The 20,616-nt window shown below is 39.8% G+C and overlaps 1 protein-coding gene across 1 annotated transcript; it reads right to left on the bottom strand.

The window, feature by feature from the left end:
* Positions 1 to 4,872: 4,872 nt before the first annotated feature.
* LOC145806014 (uncharacterized) lies at positions 4,873 to 7,837 on the bottom strand. Its single transcript, XM_082901625.1, has 5 exons — positions 7,786 to 7,837; positions 7,258 to 7,311; positions 6,181 to 6,236; positions 5,536 to 5,589; positions 4,873 to 5,323 (listed from the first exon to the last, which is right to left on the bottom strand). Exons 1-5 carry the CDS (start codon positions 7,835 to 7,837, stop codon positions 5,237 to 5,239), a joined length of 303 nt encoding a protein of 100 aa, XP_082757751.1. The 3' UTR covers positions 4,873 to 5,236.
* Positions 7,838 to 20,616: the final 12,779 nt, after the last annotated feature.

Genomic DNA, 20,616 nt, shown 5'->3' with positions numbered 1-20,616 from the left:
GCAATTGTGGAAAGAGAAACCAAGAAGAAGTTAAAGTGCCTTTGCACAGATAATGGTGGTGAGTATACTTCCAATGCTTTTGAAGCATATTGTGCCAGCTGAAGTATCCGGCACGAGACAACAGTTTTCTGTACCCCACAACACAATAGTGTGGCTGAGAGGATGAACTGCACTATTGTTGAAAGAGTCAGATGCATGCTCAGAATGGCAAAGTTGCCAAAGTCATTATGGGCTAAAGCCACCCGTACAGCCTGTTATCTCATCAACTGATTGCCTTCAGTCCCGTTGAATTTTGCGATACCTGAGGAAGTCTAGTCCAGAAGAAAGGTATCATATTCTCACTTGAGAGTCTTTGGGTGTAAGGCATTCACACATATCTCTAAGGAAAATAAATAGAAGCTTGATGACAAGTCCACTCCATGCATATTTGTGGGCTAGTTAGATGCAACATTTGGGTACAAGTTGTGGGACCCAGTGAATAAGAAGATGTTCAGGAGCAGATATGTTGTGTTCCATGAAGATCAGACCATAGTATTTTGAGAAATCTGTAAAATCTAGAGATGTCATCACTCCAGACTTGTTAACATCTCCCGAGCCATCATAAAATGCTAGATGTGATGATGTACAACAAGAAGTACCAGAGTTGTAGTATCCAATGCCAGAAGATGAGGATCAAGAGAAAAGAGATGAAGACCTGAATGAAGAGGGTGTTGAGTAGGGGGAGCAACCCCCTCAACCTGAGGCAACTGGGCCTCAGTTGTGGAGATTTGGAAGAGTTGCTGTGCCATCAACCAAATATCTCGCTTCTCAGTATATTCTGATTACTAATGAGGGGAAGCCTGAGAGTTTTTCGAAAGCAAAGTTTCATACAGAGAAAGACTATTGGATACAAGCCATGAAAGAGGAGATGAGTTATTTGCAGAAGAACCACACTTATGAGCTTGTTCCACTTCTAAGAGGCAGGAGAGCCTTGAAGAACAAATGGGCGTATAAGTTGAAGAAAAATGGCCACAGTAAACTATTGCAGCATAAAGCTCGCTTGGTAGTTAAAGGTTTTGGGTAGAAGAAGGGAATTGATTTTGATGAGATCTTCTTCCCAGTTGTGAAGATGACTTCCATTTGAGTAGCTCTGGGATTAGTAGCTCACTTGAATCTGAAGGTAGAACAGATGGATGTCAAGACTGCCTTTCTCCATGGTGATTTGGAGGAAGAGATCTACATGGAGCAGCCAGAAGGATTTAAAGTTAAAGGGAAACAAAATCTAGTCTGCAAACTGAAGAAGAGTCTCTACGGCCTGAAGTAGGCACTGAGACAATGGTACAAGAAGTTTGATTCATTCATGGTGGATCACGAGTACACAAGAACGGTAGCAGACCAGTGTGTATATTTTCGAAAGTTTTCGGATAGAAACTTCATCATCCTAATGTTGTATGTTGATGATATGCTGATCATCGGACATGATATTGTTGTGATCAACAAGTTGAAAAAGGACTTGCCGTAGTATTTTGACATGAAAAATTCAGGCCCAGCACAACAGATTTTAGGCATGAAGATTTCTCGTGACAGGAAAGCCAAAAAGATATGGTTGTCACAGGAAAAATATGTTGAACGGGTGATTGAAAGGTTCAACATGAAAGACGCCAAGTTAGTCAGCACACAACTAGTCAACCATTTCAAGGTAACAAAGCGTTCGTGTCACACGACCAGCTCTGAAAAGGAAGAAATGGAGACAATCCCTTATTCTTCCGCAATAGGAAGTTTGATGTATGCATTGGCGTGTACCTGGACAAGTACAGCTCACGCAGTTGGTGTTATGAGCAGATTCCTCGCCAATCTTGGAAAGGAGCATTGGGAGGTGGTCAAATGGTTTCTTCGGTACTTGAAGGGAACTTCAAAGATGTGTCTATGTTTTAGGGGAGCTGAACCAATTTTGGAGGGATTTACAGATGCCGATATGGCGGGTGATCTTGATGGTAGAAAATCTACATCAGGATTTCTATTCACCTTTGCAGCGGGGCTGTTTCATGGCAATCCAAACTACAAAAATGTGTTGCTTTATCTACAACAGTGGTAGAGTACGTTGCTGCCGTAGATGTTGGAAAAGAAATGTTGTGGTTGAAGCGGTTTCTCTAAGAATTTGGTCTACAGCAAGAAGAATACAAGGTATATTGTGATAGTCAGAGTGCAATTGATTTGAGTAAGAATTCCACGTACCATTCGCATACAAATCACATGGATGTCCGGTATCATTGGATACGAGAAGTGATGGAAAAGCAACTGATGAAACTAGTGAAGATTCACACAGACAAGAATCCTTCTGACATGATGACTCAGGTTGTCACCAGAAACAAACTGGAAGTTTGCAAAAATCTGACCGGGATGGACTTCAAGTGAGAAGCCCACATGGAGAAATTAATAAGGGTTGGCTCCAAGTCAAGAAGTAAGAGGGAAGATGGCAGTTGGCAGCCCAATTACTTCTTTCTCTTGACTTTGTTTTCTCTCTTTTTTGTGTATAAATTGAGGTGATGAGGAAGGGATGAGACAACACAGACAGAGCAAAGAGCGTAATCTGTGAGTGAGAGTGCTATAGAGAGAGAGGTGTGAGTATTGTAAACTCCCTCTGGGAAATTCTATAGAGAAATCTCTCCCTGTGGACGTAGGCAATTGCCGAACTATGTAAATCTCTTGTGTCTCATTTTTTTTTGTGTGTGTGATTGATTTTTGAGTGTGCCTTAATCCTAACAGTAATACTGTGTTTGGCATCCATGATAAGAGAAGTATTCAATCTAATAGTTGATTTTGTGAAATGTGAAATTGTAAAAAATTATGAACTGGTTTAAAACTTCTTTATTTTTCAGTTAATCCTGCCCCTATATATTCATACATTCGTATATATGTAGAACCTTTTGATAATTGACAGTATGGGGGAGTATTTATTAAATTTTTTTTTTTGGGACAGTATGGAGAAGTATATTAGCTTATGTATTCGTTAGCATTAATTTGAGGTTGTTAATTTGTATTTATTTTTCTTGCAATGTTAGACAAGCTTGGTTCGAGCAGTTGTTCGTGAATGTGATGCGCATTTAACTGTTATTAGGTAATTTCATTTTTGGTTTCTGCCCGTGCTGTTTATTTGTCTCTATTAAAATTGTTAATATCATTAGGAAGTCTTGTTATTGGTTTTCCACACGGTGTTGCTCTGACTCTTGTAAAATTCCGTACTGAATTTTTCCATCATATTGGTGAAATAATTTACGTAGTTGCAATTGTTTCATTCCTTCCACACTTCAATAGCTTCTTAAGGGAAAAATTGCATGTCTGGTGAAATTCGAATCAACTGTGGTGCTGTATGTTAAATCTTACATTGAATAGCATTCTGAATATGAACATTACATGAAATGGCAGTAATTGCAGAAGTAGATATTGAAGATTGAAATGACAATCACCACGATAGGTCCTTTCCCCCCCCCCCCCTTTTTTTTTTTTTTTTGGTGTCTTCAATGGCCTCTGCCAGATGGAGGGTTGAAATGTGGAATTTTATATTTCCAGCCATCCCTAAAGTTGTTTTATTTGGTTTTTAATTTGTATTGATTTTGGTTTGTTGGGTTCCTCTTGCAGTCCTCATTCTGTTCACAGAGCATATGCTGGAGAAGGTGAGAGAATCTCATGGAAGGCTTTTGCTGAAGCATCATCTCGTGCAAAATCGGGCAAGCCGTCAGTTATCTTTATTGATGAAATTGATGCACTCTGTCCTCGTCGTGATTTAAGGTGTGTGAGACAAAAAAAAAAAAAAAAAAAAAACAAAGGTGTGTGAGACAACTGACAAAATTTGAGCCAACTCTGAATTATTTTTTCCATACGATTTACTGCTTTTCATTTTGCTGCACTTCAATAACAGAAGGATGAGAAAGGGAAGAAAAAAAAAACTTGTGAAGGAACATGCTGAAGTGCATTCACATTTTTCTCTCTTTTTTTTTTCCTTCCCCTTTTTTAATTCTTTCACTTATCATATTCATCAATTTAGTTTTGTGATTGTTATTTGGTCTTTCATATTTGATGGTGCTGATGTGAGAAAAGATAAGTGGTTAGAAAAATAAATAAATAAAATAATTTTCTTTTTTGCCAATAGTTGAAGCTGTTATGCTCATTTCATGCTATAGAGCACCTCTCTGCATTTTATTTTCTTTGTCTATGTGCATGCAGGTGCATATGTACTGTTATGATGCCTTTCTGTTAGTTTGATACCAAAATGTTTTCTCTTAATAAAATAGACACTGTTTCTTTGTTGTCTTAATTTTTTTGGTGAAACAACTGAGGGGGGAAAAAGACAAAAGAAGTGTTAATGTGAGTCATTGCTACTTAACTATGAACCAGCGATTTGGGAATCATGGCATCATTTATGGGAAGTTTGTCACATCCCGCCGAATTACCAATACATAATTAAATACAAAAAGAAAGTCTCATGGAAGAGAGGGTAGGGGAATGTTCTGGAAACTCCTAGAAATATTGAGAAAATATGAAGACCATGCAGGATGCTGGAAGCTTCTAGAACTCCTTAGAGTCTTATAGACAATTGTACATAGGACTAGAAGCTTGTACATAATTCTTGTATATTCTAGAATAGGTTCTTTGAGAGGATAGGGGAAGGATCTAGAATCCTCTCCATCCATGTAGATCTAGACTAGTCTATTAAATGTAAGAGGAGGAAGTGTTTAGAACACTCTATACTAGTATAGTTCTAGAATGTTCTATGTAGCCTATAAAAGGGGGAGGGCCTCATTTGCCCATACTACTCAAGAAAACCAAGTGCATCCAAGAGTTGTAAGCTTTCTCAAAGTATATACAAGGCATTCTCTCAAACTCTCCCTTTTTGTTCTTCTAAACTTCTCTTTCCTACAACTGTGTGAGTTAGGCTAACTTAGTATCATCAAGTAAAACTTGAGATTGTCTAAGTGCCACACGGATGGCTTGGAAACAACCAAGTCCGTGACAAGCTGCTTACTTACATACGTCACTTGTTCTTGAAATGCAGAAAAGAGCAAGATATTCGTGTAGCCTCTTAGCTTTTTGTGCTTATGGACTCCAACAAACCCACATCAAGATCTGTGCCACAGGTGGTTGTGGTGGCATCTATTGACATCCCCAAGCATCCTATACAAAGTTTTTTAGAAGAGAGAGAAAAATACGAAAGTAAAAAAGCAAAAATCCTAAAGCTATGGTATGAAACCCAGTCAACCTAGCCGACGACGCAGTGAAGCGCCCTGGGAAGGAACCCCCTCATCATCTGAGTCACTCCCTCTAGCAGCATTGGACGCAGATGCACCTCCAGCATTAGACAAAGCCAAAAATACAAAAAAATTAGCAAAAACTTTTTCGATTAATAACCAAAATAATACACCATAAGTTATAATCAAGTCATAATTTGTATATTATAGAATTTTTATTTGTTTTTATTTTTGTTCAAAAAAAAAATTATTTTGATACAAGTGGATCACCTACTAGTTTTATATATAATATAGATAGATAGATAGATACCTGCCGCCCCAAAAATAGGAGGATCGGCAACACCTCCAACATGAGGATCCATATCTGAAGAAATATCAAATAGTAGCATGAAAAGAGAAATTCAAACCATATGCAACATAAAAATAAAAAATAAAAAAATACCTTATAATAATTGCAAAAAAATAAGACTAACTAATAGTAATTGTACAATTTCTAGCATTAAATAATGTATTAAGGATATTTGCTAAACAATATAAATGTTAAAACATGCACCTTTTAGACAATGACAGCATATATTAAAATTTTAAAATTTATTTTGTTATAAGGATCTCTAAGGGTTTTTTTTTTTTTTTTTTTTTTTTGGATTGGGAAACCATACAAATTGGGTAGACATAAATACTTCCCACCATGCTAGCCATCCTACATACGTATTTAGCTTTCAATTGTAAAAGAAAATTCTATACATGAAGTATTATAACTTAAAATAATATTTTCACTTCAAAAATAATTTCATGGGTCACGTACTAGTTTTATATATAATATAAATAGATAGATAGATAAATACCGGTTGCCGGAGAAATATTATAACTTAAAATAATATTTTCACTTCAAAAATAATTTCATGGGTCACGTACTAGTTTTATATATAATATAAATAGATAGATAGATAAATACCGGCTGCCGGAGAAATGAGTGGATCGGTATAACACCTCCTGCATGAGGATCCATATCTGATGAAATATCAAATAGTAGCATGAAAAGAGAAATTCAAACCATGTGCAAGATAAAAAAAAATTCCTAATAACAATTACAAAAAAATAAAACTAACTAATAGTAATTATACAATTTCTAACATTAAATACTGTACGAAGTATATTTTGCTAAACAATATAAATGTTAAACCATGCACCTTTTAGACAATAACAAAATATATTAAAATTTTAAAATTTATTTTGTTATATGGATCTCTAAGGGCTTTTTTTTTTTTTTTTTGATAATTTCTCCTGTGTTTTTTATTGGATGGGGGAACCATACAAATTGGGTAGACATAAATACTTCCCACCATGCTAGCCATCCTACTTACGTATTTAGCTTTCAATTGTAAAAAATATCTATACATGAAGTATTATGACTTAAAATCAAATTTTCACTTTAAAAATAATTTCACGGGTCGCCTACTAGCTTTATATGTAATATAAATAGCTTTATATATAATATAAATAGATAGATAGATAAATAACGGCTACCGGAGAAATGGGAGGATCGGCAACACCTCCTACATGAGGATCCATATCTAATGAAATATCAAATATTAGCATGAAAAGAGAAATTCAAACCATATGCAACATAGAAAAAAAAAAAAAAAAAACCTCATAACAATTACAAAAAAATAAGACTAACTAATAGTAATTATTCAATTTCTAACATTAAATAATGTATTAAGGATATTTGCTAAACAGTATAAATGTTAAAACATGCACCTTTTAGACAATACAATGACAGAATTTATTAAAATTTTAAAATTTATTTTGTTATAAGGATCTCTAAGGGTTTTTTTTTTTTTTTTTATTGGATTGGGAAACCATACAAATTGGGTAGACATAAATACTTCCCACCATGCTAGCCATCCTACTTACGTGTTTAGTTTCAATTGTAAAAAAATTCTATACATGAAGTATTATGACTTAAAATCAATTTCACGGGTCACCTACTAGTTTTATATATAATATAGATAGATAGATAGATAAATACCGACTGCTGGAGAAATGGGAGGATCGGCAACACCTCCTGCATGAGGATCCATATCTGATGAAATATCAAATAGTAGCATGAATGCAAGATAAAAAAAAAATACCTAATAACAATTACAAAAAAATAAGACTAACTAATAGTAATTACACAATTTCTAATATTAAATACTGTACTAAGTATATTTGCTAAACAATATAAATGTTAAGCCATGCACCTTTTAGACAACAACAGAATATATTAAAATTTTAAAATTTATTTTGTTATATGGATCTCTAAGGGTTTTTTTTTTTTTTTTGATAATTTCTCCTGTGTTTTTTATTGGATGGGGAAACCGTACAAATTGGGTAGACATAAATACTTCCCACCATGCTAGCCATCCTACTTACGTCTTCTGTTTTCAATTGTAAAAAATTTCTATACATGATGTTTTAAGACTTAAAATCAAATTTTCATTTTAAAAATAATTTTCCGTGCATCGCACGGGTCACCTACTAGTTTTATATATAATATAGATAGATGGATAGATACCTGCTATCCCAATAATGGGAGGATCGGCAACACCTCCATCATGAGGATCCATATCGGATCAAATAGTAGCATGAAAAGAGAAATTCAAACCATATGCAACATAAAAAAAAAGAAGCTAATAACAGTTTTTTAAAAAAAAAAATATGACTAACTAATAGTAATTATACAATTTATAAGATTAAATAATGTATTAAGGTTATTTGCTAAACAATATAAATGTTAAACCATGCACCTTTTAGACAATAACAGAATGTATTAAAATTTTAAAATTTATTTTTTTTTAGGGATCTCTAAGGATTTTTTTTTTGGATAATTTCTCCTTTGTTTTTTATTGGATGGGGAAACCAGACAAATTGGGTAGACATAAATACTTCCCACCATGCTAGCCATCCGACTTATGTACAAGTATACGTAAGATATTTATTGTACGAGAAAGAAATAAACCTTCTCGTATAATCCTGTTGATCAAGTCTGCACTCCTTTGTACGTCGTTGCTTTATCACCTGAAAACACAAACGTGAGCTAGCCGGCAGGTGTGTGCCGGAAACCTCACCGATGCCTAAGTCAGTAAGCTTGACAAATAGACAAAAGCTCTGTGTATTCAGAAAACAAAGTTGTGTTACCTCTCCAAAGGTGATGTTTGTGAGCTTTTATAGGTTTCGTGTGGTACAATCCTAGTAGGACTTCTACTCCTCCATGCAGAGTCCTCCTAGGATTCATACTCCTGAAAGATAATGTTTATCCTTCAACACTCCCCTCACTACTTAAACCAAGTGAGATGGTTTTATCATGGCCGAACTCCAATATGACCAAAATAAACATGACTATGCATAGCCGCGGAATAAGCCTAACTAGCTATTCCTTTCACTGCTCTTACGTCGGCTTCTCATGCACAACCCATGGTGTGGTTAGACCGAACTAGCATGTCATGACCGATGTAACTCCAAGACCAGTCTAACTCCAAAGTACTGTTAGACCGATCTAACTTCGATCTTCTGTCGGACCGGACTAACTTCAAAATATCCACATGACCGGAGTAACTTACATGGCCCTTTTACTCGGCCCATTACCCAGCACGGCCCAATTTTCACATAAATTACCCTCTCAATTGCCCCTTAATTCCATCGGATTAGCATGTATAGCGACCCCGGTCTTTTCCCATTTGACTATTGTGTCCGGACATACGTTCCGTAGATTCTGTCATTGTATAATGGTTGTTGTTGTCCCTTATTTTCTCATTTGGAATTATAGGATGTGTTGGGCAGGTTTGTTTCAGGTTGGTTGGGTTTAGAAATCAAGTGTTGCTGTCCAGAATTTTGGATCTTCGCTCAAGCGAGGAGTTTGTCGCTCGAGCGAGCTGTTGTTTTTGGTTCTTCGCTCGAGCCGGGGTTTGGTAGCTCGAGCGAGAGTTTGCGTCTGATTTGGACCTGTAGCTTTGCATTCTTGGCTCGAGCGAGCTTTTCTTCGCTTGAGCGAGTTAGTTCGTTCTTCGCTCGAGCAATAGTTCCTTCGCTCGAGCGTGTGTCTGGTTACAGACCTGAGGGTTTGAGTTCTTCGCTCGATCGAGCTTTCTTTCGCTCGAACGAGCTTTTGGGTTGTTGGCTCGAGCAAGGCTTCCTTGGCTCGAGCGTAGTTTCTCTGTGTCTGGTCGCTCGAGCGACCAAGTCTTCGCTCGAGCGAGCCTGTCCAGTTTATATACGCAACAGCGGGTTTTGATCAGTCTTTTTCATATTCTTTTTGATTCCAAACCCTAGGTCCGACTTCTCTCTCTCCCTATTCACCTTCTCTCTTAGATTTGATCCACTTAGGGTGTGTTTCTACCCTAGATCCTTCATTAAAAAGATAGAGTGAGTTGAGGGCTTTCATTTAATCTGAACATTTGGCGATTTGGAGCACATTGGTATTTGGGCACTCATCTCTATCTTCACCATTTGTGTTGTTGTCTTTGAGGTAGGGATTTCCTACTCCACTTTATAAGTTTTGTTCTAAGTTTTGGTATTTTGATAAGTTGGGGTTACTTTGATAATTTTGGGAAAAACCCTAGTTGTGTTAATTAATTAATTTGTATAATTAATTTAAGGGAATTTGGGAATTTGGTTAAATTCATGAAATTGGGGAAATTATTGATTAAATAGTGTAGTTGGATAATTTAAACCACTCGCCTATTGAAATGTTGAAATATTTATTTCCACTCTAGAAATAACTATTTTGGGCTATCGGTGGAGGATAGTCGAGATTGTTGTAGACATTGCATGTGGATTAGGAATAACTGAAACTAATCACATTGGTTAAGTCATTAAATTTGACTATTGCATTGATACAGAAAATACATGTATTGATTGAGCATTGCATTTGCATACATTGTTTTGTGTGGGAGGAGATTGGGGATGTACTCCACGGTTTAGGGGAAGATAGGGGATGGACCTCTAAACCGGATTTTGTTTGGGAGGAGATAGGGGATGGACTCCATTAGCATCACTTTTATGTGTGCTTATTTATATAGAAGTGTTTTATTGATAGAACACTAAAATGTGTATCAATCTGGAAGTATGAAGTGTTTTGATTTGAGCTTGAGTCTCATTTGTTTGTTGATATTGGAAGAATGTGAATATGATATATATAATTCACTGTTGTAAGTTTGGCCAGGTTCTGAGCCATGTTGATAAAATTGGAAAGTAAAACGTGTCTTAGACAATAGTGTCATGAGACTGTAAAATGAAGTAATTGATTATCTTGGTTAACCATCTGTTGAATGCTATTGCTTATTCATTGCTTATATGTGGTTTAGTATATTTCTGCTGGGCTGTGGCTCACCCTTTATGGGAACATCATTTTCAGGTTCAGGTGATAAGCTACCTCCAAGGACTTAGCTTTGAAGGACTTGGAATCTGAAGACTATTTTTAGTTGTTTGCTTTTATTTGTTGTACATGTAAACACTCAAGCCTAGGGCTTTAATTGTAATTGAGTTAGAACTCATACTTTTGTGTCCAAGTGTTGGCTTGGAAAGATGTAAGCCTGTAGGGCATTTAATTTGATGTTACATGTAATGCTTTTGTTTAGTAAGACTCTGATGAATATTATAATGAATTATCAAAGTGTTTTCTTTAAATATTGCATGTCAATGATGTAAATATAATGGGTTAATTTTTGAGGGCGTTACAACTTGGTATCAGAGCGTACCGGGTTTGAATACTTTGGGTACGTGGGAAGTGATTAGTATCACATTGGGTTCGTCTCGTTTGATAGAGACTTAGTGTAATGTTATATGCTTATGTGATAACATGTTTATGTGATTATGTGGGTATGGAATGTAGTTTCTAGGATGTTGATTGGACCCTTGAGTTTCTAGTAGTCTTGTTGGAAAGGCACTTGATCACTGCTGCTTCCAACCGGAACTATAGTAACGCATTGGGACTATCATTATCCGGGAATGAAATTCGTAGGTGCTTATGTGATTATGTGCTTACGTGGAATGAATTATTGTTGTCCATTGCATTAGGACGCGAGTGTTTAGCTTCGGCACATTTATTAATGTGCTAATGTCTTTGTTTCCTTTATTAGGATGTCTGGACGAGGACGAGGACGCGGTAGGCGTGGTAGGCCGGGTAGGCAGGAGGTGCCTGTGCCAGAAGAGATTCCGGCAGTTCAAGAGGGAATTGGCCAGGCCAATGTGGCCGAGCCAGTAGGCCAGCAGGCTATGGGCGCTCTAGCCCGAGAGATAGCAGGGGCATTCAGGGAGTCAGTAGGCATTCTCAGAGCTGAGAATCAAGCTCAGGCTGTTATTGCGGATGCAGGACCTTCCTTTCTGAAGAGGGAGTTCTTCCGGTCTAATCCGGATGAATTTGTGGGTGATCCTCAAGAGCCGCTTAAGGCAGATGAATGGCTCGAACAGACAACGAAGACGTTTGAGATGCTTGGCATCGAAGACGAAGGGTTGAAAGTGACCTTGGCATCTTTCCAGTTGAAGGGGGATGCGGGTCAGTGGTGGAAGTTCACTAAGGGGCGTATAGGAGGTACGTGGGAGGCTTTTGTGAATGCTTTCCAGGAGAAGTTTTTATCTCCGGCAGTCAGGGAGAAGCTGCGAGACCAGTTTTGTCAGCTTAAGCAGGCGAGTTCTTCAGTGGCCGAGTTTGAGGCTGCATTTACTAGTTTGTCCAGGTTTGCACCTGAGTTGGTGGCGTCTGAGGAACGCCGCTGTATTGAGTTTGAGAAGAAGTTGAGGCGTGGCCTCAAGCTGAGAGTTGGGGGAACTATGATTCGGGATTATGGGCGTATGGTTGATGCTGCAGCCCACATGGAAATCATGATGCAGGAGGAGGAGGAAGGACAGAAGGGCTCCAAGAGGAGTCAGGATGGTCAGAATGATGGTAGGAGACAGAAGGGTTTTAATCCCCAGCAGTCTCAGGGTAGCTTTTCTAGATCGACTTTTCCTGTACCGAGTGCTAGTTCGGGGAAAGGCAGTCAGGGAGACATTACCTGTTTCAAGTGTGGCCAACTGGGCCACAAGTCTCCAGTTTGTCCTCAGAGGGGAGGAGTTCAGAGAGCAGCATCTTCTTTGGCTCGATCTCAGAGCCAGAGTCAGGGTAGAGGTCAGCCACTCTCGTGTTATCAGTGTGGTCAGCCAGGGCATATGAAGAGGTATTGCCCGCAGTTGGGTGGCACATCTGGTGCATCTAGTTTAAGGCCGATTCAGGGTCAGCAGCCAGCTCAGTCGGGTCAGGCCTTGAGGGCCAATCAGGGGGCTTCATCGTCCCAGTCGGTACAGCAATCTTATGCTCCTAGGGGTGAGCAGGTTGATCAGAGGTCGTCTGGACGCGTGTACGCTGTTACCGCGCAAGATCTGGTGCCAGCACCATCAGTTGTGAGAGGTACTTTCTTGTTTTGCAACTCGGTTGCTAATGTTTTGATTGATACGGGTGCATCTCATTCCTTTGTGTCTGCTGCATTTGCATCTGTTTTGAAGTTGGAGTTAGCACAGTTAGCATCTCCTATTTGTGTAGTGTCACCTCTTGGGGGTGAATTGATTTTGAAACAAGGTGTTAGAGGTTGTGACATAGAGGTTGATTATCATAGGATCCCTTTTTCCTTTGTAGTTATGCCTATGAGGGGTTTCGACGTTATTTTGGGTATGGACTGGTTATCGTCATACCGGGCAGTTATTGATTGTTACCACCAGAGGGTCACTTGTTGTACCGTGAGCGGAGAGTATTTTCATTTTCTGGGGGATCGGGTTGGCAATGTGTTGCCACCGGGGTATGCTCCGCGAGGATGGAGTGAGCTTAGTGGTCTAATTGCTAACCTTTCGATTAGTGAGAATGATGAGACTCAGATTGTGTTGCCAAGGGTGGTTTGTGAGTACTCGGATGTCTTTCCCGAGGATCTTGTTGGTTTGCCACCGCATCGGGAGATTGAGTTTTCTATTGACCTAGTGCCCGGCACGGCGCCGATTTCTATGCCACCTTATCGTTTTGCCCCAGCCGAGTTAGTTGAGTTGAAGATTCAGCTCCAGGAGTTGCTAGATAAGGGCTTTATACGTCCTAGTGTTTCACCGTGGGGAGCACCGGCTCTCTTTGTTAAAAAGAAAGGTGGTGCTTTGAGACTTTGTATAGATTATCGGAAGTTAAATCGGGCTACAGTTAAGAATAAGTACCCTATGCCTCGTATTGATGATCTGTACGATCAGTTGAAGGGTTCCCGTTGTTTCTCGAAGATAGATTTGAGATCGGGTTATCATCAGTTAAGAGTCAGGGAGGAGGATATTCCGAAAACGGCATTCCGTACACGGTATGGCCACTATGAATTTCTGGTGATGCCATTTGGGCTCACCAATGCACCAGCAATGTTTATGGATTTGATGAACCGGATATTCCGGGAATTTCTAGACCGTTTTGTAGTCGTCTTTGTGGACGACATCCTTATCTATTCACCTTCTGAGGAGAAGCACAAGGAACACTTGAGAGTGGTGCTTGAGTTACTTAAAGCCCATAAGCTTTATGCTAAGTTTGGAAAGTGTGAGTTTTGGCTAGAAGAGGTCAAGTTCTTAGGCCATGTCGTTTCTGGGGAAGGAGTGTCTGTTGATACATCCAAGACTGAGGCAGTGCAAGATTGGGCACAGCCTAAGAGTGTGTTTGAGATCCGCAGTTTTCTGGGGTTAGCGGGGTATTATCGCCGATTTGTGAAAGATTTCTCCAGATTAGCTTCGCCTTTGACTAGATTGACTCGGAAGGGAGTCAAATTTGTATGGAGTGAGACTTGTGAAAAGTCGTTTCAGGAGTTGAAAGTTAGACTGACCACCGCCCCAGTATTGATTATTCCAGAGAGAGGGTTGGGTTATGCAGTCTATTGTGACGCCTCACGAGAGGGTCTGGGTTGTGTGTTAATGCAAGAAGGGAAAGTAGTTGCCTATGGCTCACGTCAGTTGAAAATTCACGAGCAAAATTACCCTACGCATGATCTAGAGTTAGCAGCTGTGATATTTGCCTTGAAGATTTGGAGGCATTATCTTTATGGTGAGAAATTTGAGGTATTCTCGGATCATAAGAGTCTGAAATATTTGTTTACACAGAAAGACTTGAACTTGAGGCAGAGGAGGTGGATGGAGTTTATAGAGGATTATGACTTTGAATTGCATTATCATTCGGGAAAGGCCAATGTGGTGGCCGATGCCCTTAGCAGGAAACCTGTTGGTGACATAGCTAGTATAGCCATCCGAGAATGGGAGATGTTGGGTGCACTTGGGGAGTTCGATTTACTTCTGGGCGAATCCGTTGAGGCTGCGACCTTGTTTTCTGTTGTTGTTCAGCCTACACTTGTGACTCGAGTGTTAGAGGCTCAGAGAGGTGACCTTGAGGTAGAATCTCTCCGTGAGAAGATTTCCGGTGGAAAGGTTGAGAAAGGTTTGACGGTGTATCCCGACCTCAGTGTGAGATACCGAGACCGTCTGTTTGTACCTGAGTCTTACCGAGAGGAAGTACTCCGAGAGTTCCACCATTCACGCCTTGCGGTGCATCCGGGAGGCACTAAGATGTATCGGGATTTGGGTCGCCAGTTCTGGTGGCGGGGTATGAAGAGAGATGTGGCAGCTTTCGTATCTAAGTGCCTTACTTGTCAGCAAGTGAAGGCCGAACATCAGAGGCCAGCGGGTTTGTTGCAACCCTTGCCTATTGCCGAGTGGAAGTGGGAACATGTTACTATGGACTTCGTTGTGGGTCTTCCGAGGGCTCAGCGGGGTAGTGATGCTATTTGGGTAGTTGTGGACCGGTTGACTAAGTCGGCGCATTTTATTCCTATGCATGTTAGAGATTCAGTCGATCATCTTGCCGATTTGTATATTCGGGACATAGTGAGGTTACACGGGGTTCCATTGACGATCGTCTCAGATAGAGATCCTCGTTTTACTGCCAGGTTGTGGCAGAGTTTGCAGAGTGCCTTAGGCACTAAGTTGACCTTTAGCACGGCTTATCATCCTCAGACTGACGGGCAGTCCGAGCGTACTATTCAGATCCTTGAGGATATGCTTCGGGGTTGTGTTCTAGACTTTAGTGGGTCATGGGAGAGGCATTTGCCGTTGGTGGAGTTTGCCTACAACAACAGTTTCCAGTCTAGTATCGGTATGGCACCATTTGAGGCCTTGAATGGCCGACCGTGTAGATCTCCTGTTTGTTGGGCTGAGGTGGGTGATGCACCTCTGTTGGGTCCGGAGTTGGTGAGGGAAACGACGGAGAAAGTTGAGCTTATCCGTAAGAGGCTTGTTACAGCACAGAGTCGTCAGAAATCTTATGCCGACCGTAGGAGGAGACCTTTGGTGTTTGAGGCGGGTGATCATGTCTTTCTGAAGATATCACCTAGACGGGGTTTAATGAGGTTTGGGAAGAGCGGGAAGTTGTCCCCTCGGTTCATTGGTCCGTTTGAGATCCTTGAGAGGATTGGCGAGGCTGCTTATCGTTTAGCTTTGCCGCCGCAGTTGTCCGGAGTACATGACGTGTTTCATGTGAGTATGCTTCGGAAGTATGAGCCGGATCCATCACATGTGTTGGATTGGACCGATTTAGTGGTTGATGAGGATGTTTCGTATGAGGAGAGACCGGTTCGGGTCTTGGATAGGCGGGATCAAGTTTTGCGAGGCAAAACCATCCCTTTGGTCAAAGTTTTGTGGAAACACCACGGAGTGGAAGAAGCCACTTGGGAACGTGAGTTAGAAGTCCGCGAGAAATATCCGGACATGTTTATTGATTTGTAATCTTATAATTAGATTCTGTTATATTGTTGAACTTAAGAGCTTTATATATGTCTTAAGTTGTAAAACATTGAGTTTGTTTTGGTAAAAGAGTGTATCTTGAAACTTGTTTCATTATAGAAGTTTAGTGTAACATTGCATCTGTTGAGTACATTGTTGAATGGGTTGTATATATCATGCGATTGAATATGATATGAGAATTGTTAACATTGAAAGGAATAATGCATAATAAATGATACAGGTTGAAATATATGTTGTTTTAAATGTATATTGTGAGATGCCTCTTGATAAAGAGATGAAATGACCAGTTTTGGGTCAAGATGTTTACTAATGAACTATCTTATAAGAAAAAAAAACTGTTTTCAAAAATTTATGCTTAATTTCAGGGACGAAATTCTTTGAAGGGGGGGAGGTTATAGCGACCCCGGTCTTTTCCCATTTGACTATTGTGTCCGGACATAGGTTCCGTAGATTCTGTCATTGTATAATGGTTGTTGTTGTCCCTTATTTTCTCATTTGGAATTATAGGATGTGTTGGGCAGGTTTGTTTCAGGTTGGTTGGGTTTAGAAATCAAGTGTTGCTGTCCAGAATTTTGGATCTTCGCTCGAGCGAGGAGTTTGTCGCTCGAGCGAGCTGTTGTTTTTGGTTCTTCGCTCGAGCCGGGGTTTGGTAGCTTGAGCAAGAGTTTGCGTCTGATTTGGACCTGTAGCTTTGCATTCTTGGCTCGAGCGAGCTTTTCTTCGCTCGAGCGAGTTAGTTCGTTCTTCGCTCGAGCAATAGTTCCTTCGCTCGAGCGTGTGTCTGGTTACAGACCTGAGGGTTTGAGTTCTTCGATCGATCGAGCTTTCTTTCGCTCGAGCGAGCTTTTGGGTTGTTGGCTCGAGCAAGGCTTCCTTGGCTCGAGCGTAGTTTCTCTGTGTCTGGTCGCTCGAGCGACCAAGTCTTCGCTCGAGCGAGCCTGTCCAGTTTATATACGCAACAGCGGGTTTTGATCAGTCTTTTTCATATTCTTTTTGATTCCAAACCCTAGGTCCGACTTCTCTCTCTCCCTATTCACCTTCTCTCTTAGATTTGATCCACTTAGGGTGTGTTTCTACCCTAGATCCTTCATTAAAAAGATAGAGTGAGTTGAGGGCTTTCATTTAATCTGAACATTTGGCGATTTGGAGCACATTGGTATTTGGGCACTCATCTCTGTCTTCACCATTTGTGTTGTTTTCTTTGAGGTAGGGATTTCCTACTCCACTTTATAAGTTTTGTTCTAAGTTTTGGTATTTTGATAAGTTGGGGTTACTTTGATAATTTTGGGGAAAACCCTAGTTGTGTTAATTAATTAATTTGTATAATTAATTTAAGGGAATTTGGGAATTTGGTTAAATTCATGAAATTGGGGAAATTATTGATTAAATGGTGTAGTTGGATAATTTAAACCACTCGCCTATTGAAATGTTGAAATATTTATTTCCACTCTAGAAATAACTGTTTTGGGCTATCGGTGGAGGATAGTCGAGATTGTTGTAGACATTGCATGTGGATTAGGAATAACTGAAACTAATCACATTGGTTAAGTCATTAAATTTGACTATTGCATTGATACAGAAAATACATGTATTGATTGAGCATTGCATTTGCATACATTGTTTTGTGTGGGAGGAGATAGGGGATGTACTCCACGGTTTAGGGGAAGATAGGGGATGGACCTCTAAATCGGATTTTGTTTGGGAGGAGATAGGGGATGGACTCCATTAGCATCACTTTTATGTGTGCTTATTTATATAGAAGTGTTTTATTGATACAACACTAAAATGTGTATCAATCTGGAAGTATGAAGTGTTTTGATTTGAGCTTGAGTCTCATTTGTTTGTTGATATTGGAAGAATGTGAATATGATATATATAATTCACTGTTGTAAGTTTGGCCAGGTTCTGAGCCATGTTGATAAAATTGGAAAGTAAAACGTGTCTTAGACAATAGTGTCATGAGACTGTAAAATTAAATAATTGATTATCTTGGTTAACCATCTGTTGAATGCTATTGCTTTATTCATTGCTTATATGTGGTTTAGTATATTTCTGCTGGGCTGTGGCTCACCCTTTATGGGAACATCATTTTCAGGTTCAGGTGATAAGCTACCTCCAAGGACTTAGCTTTGAAGGACTTGGAATCTGAAGACTATTTTTAGTTGTTTGCTTTTATTTGTTGTACATGTAAACACTCAAGCCTAGGGCTTTAATTGTAATTGAGTTAGAACTCATACTTTTGTGTCCAAGTGTTGGCTTGGAAAGATGTAAGCCTGTAGGGCATTTAATTTGATGTTACATGTAATGCTTTTGTTTAGTAAGACTCTGATGAATATTATAATGAATTATCAAAGTGTTTTCTTTAAATATTGCATGTCAATGATGTAAATATAATGGGTTAATTTTTGAGGGCGTTACAGCATGATTGGGATTATCTGTCAACCAGCCGAGCTATAAACTCTCAGCCTTTCCAACCGAGCTATAGATTTTTAGCCTTTCCAGCCGAGCTACTTTCACACCGAGCTCTGGCTGTCCGGTAGTAACGTCTCTTCAATCACAGACTGAAACGCTTCCCATTCTAATGGCACGTGGCATGCTTTGATTGACTGAGGACGGCTGTCACGCCGTCTTCGTACTTCGTGAAATTTGAACAGTCCTGCCTTTTTCCCTTTACCTAAAACGAGCCTCTTCATTTTGACACACTTTGCAACTTTTTCCCTCTGAGCCTCCATTGCTTCTTCAACTTCTGAGCTTGTGTTCTCCATAGCTGTTATTCTCTCTCCAGCTCTTTCCTCTTCATCGAGTAAGCACTGTACATCTACTTTGTTTTTGAAGCACTGTACATCTACTTTGTTTTCGTATTTTGTTTTCTGTGTTTTTGCAAAACATATTTTTCCATTTCGCTTTGCTCTGTACTTTTCTGGAAAAATCTTAACAATAGAACACATGAGTACATGTAATATCTTGTAGAAAACTGGTTTTCGATCCAAAATCATGATGTAACCGAACTAGGACACTGTTTAAGCTAGGTAAAAGTCTAGTCAGTTTACAACCGGACTAACACTTCATGTTTACACCAGTAGTTTTAATAAGTCAAACCACTTCTTGCGTTACCTCAGCCGAGGTAACCAATCGAATTAAGTTTGCAATTAGCATACTGAGATACCTGAATTCCAACCGATCTAGGCCTTGGGGGCTAAACCAGCTTTCTTAGTTTTTTAGACCGAACTCAGAAAGCTGCCCCTAGACGATCAACTGGTCTAACAAAATCGTTTCCACAACCGAGATATCGAGATGCTTGCCAAGGCCGAGCTAATAAAAACCCTGCTCAAACCGAGCTACCAATCACCTTGCAGAAACCGAGATAGAGCCTGTAACATCCCACACAGTCGAAGTAGGACTTCTTTTTTATCTTGCTTTTAATTTGTAGCACAGCCCAATGATCTGTGCTTAACACCTTTGTTCTTCACTTTGCAGACTTAGGTTGCCCAGGTACTCCTCTGCGCGCTCAACCGAGCTACTGAGCACAATTTTTGGACCGAACTAATTTAATCATAAATTATACAATAAATGGGGAAGTATAGGTTTCTAGTAAATACTCCGGGCGGTCTAGCCGAATTCTGAAAAGATTACAATATACCCGACGACGTCCACCTAATCTTAGCCGAAAAAGATGTCATACCTTGGGGCAATGAAGGCTTTGTCCCCTTCACCCTCTTGTCCATAATTGAAACCGGACTACGATTTCCAGTCCAACCCTTAATTTGGGAGTTTCTTAGGCAAACCAGACTATGCCCAACCTAGCTATCCACCAATTCATACTGTATAATAATGGGAATAGCCGAACTAAATCGCCAGGCCGGTCTCAACCTCGGTCTGGCCGAAATCTTTCACTAATACTCCATTGGTTCGAAGGAAGACGGCTGGGTGCACTATCTTAGAATACGCCGTCGACGTGAGAAAATAATAAAAAACACACCGGATAAAGACTTGAATGACGACGATTTTTTCTGGGTTTCTGGGAACTTTGAGGATCACCAAGCCCAGATTCCTGGCCGAAGCATCAATTGGAAAAAAGGAACACCTGGTATAATTACTTCGGTTTTTCTTGCGTGCTTTACAATATTTCGATTTTCAATTTTTCAGCCGAACTAGCAGTTGTCTTCTTTCTTTTCGTCCGGTAGGACGCCATCTTTCAAGAACAGGATGATGGGATCCATCCAAGAGGGGCCTAGCTCTGTGCAACAAACCTCTTCTGCTTCGGGGTCTTCCATGCTTGGTCTTAGTAAGTAGTCGATGAGTAATGGATGAGGGATGGATGTATCTGCCATTAAGGCAAAGCCTGCTAGTTCATCTGCTCTGCTGTTCTCTTCCCTGCCTATCTGTTCTATCCTCACTACTTCAAATTTCTTGATCTCTGTTCTGACCAATTCTTGGTACTTGGCCATCTTATCATCCTTTGCTTCATAGTCGCCAGAAATTTGGTTTACCACCAGCTGTGAGTCGCTGTAGACCATTAATTCGGTGGCCTTCATGTAGTATGCTGATTTGAGTCCTGCAAGAAGCGCTTCAT

The sequence above is a fragment of the Camellia sinensis genome, chromosome 13 (assembly GCF_055761805.1).
Source record: "Camellia sinensis isolate YWXY chromosome 13, ASM5576180v1, whole genome shotgun sequence".
Lineage (NCBI taxonomy): Eukaryota > Viridiplantae > Streptophyta > Magnoliopsida > Ericales > Theaceae > Camellia > Camellia sinensis.
The sequence above is the reverse complement of the archived record's forward strand: the minus strand, read 5'-3'. Positions and strand labels throughout refer to the sequence as shown.

Bases quoted from the DNA above. Each gene is read 5' to 3' on its own strand.
- LOC145806014 (XM_082901625.1), bottom strand. From the start codon at position 7,837: ATGGATCCTCATGATGGAGGTGTTGCCGATCCTCCCATTATTGGGATA. The intron at 7,312-7,785 runs GTATCTATCCAT...ATATTTCATCAG, and splicing joins TCCCATTATTGGGATAGCAG to ATATGGATCCTCATGCAGGA. The intron at 5,590-6,180 runs GTATTTATCTAT...ATATTTCTTCAG, and splicing joins ACTCATTTCTCCGGCAGCCG to ATATGGATCCTCATGTTGGA.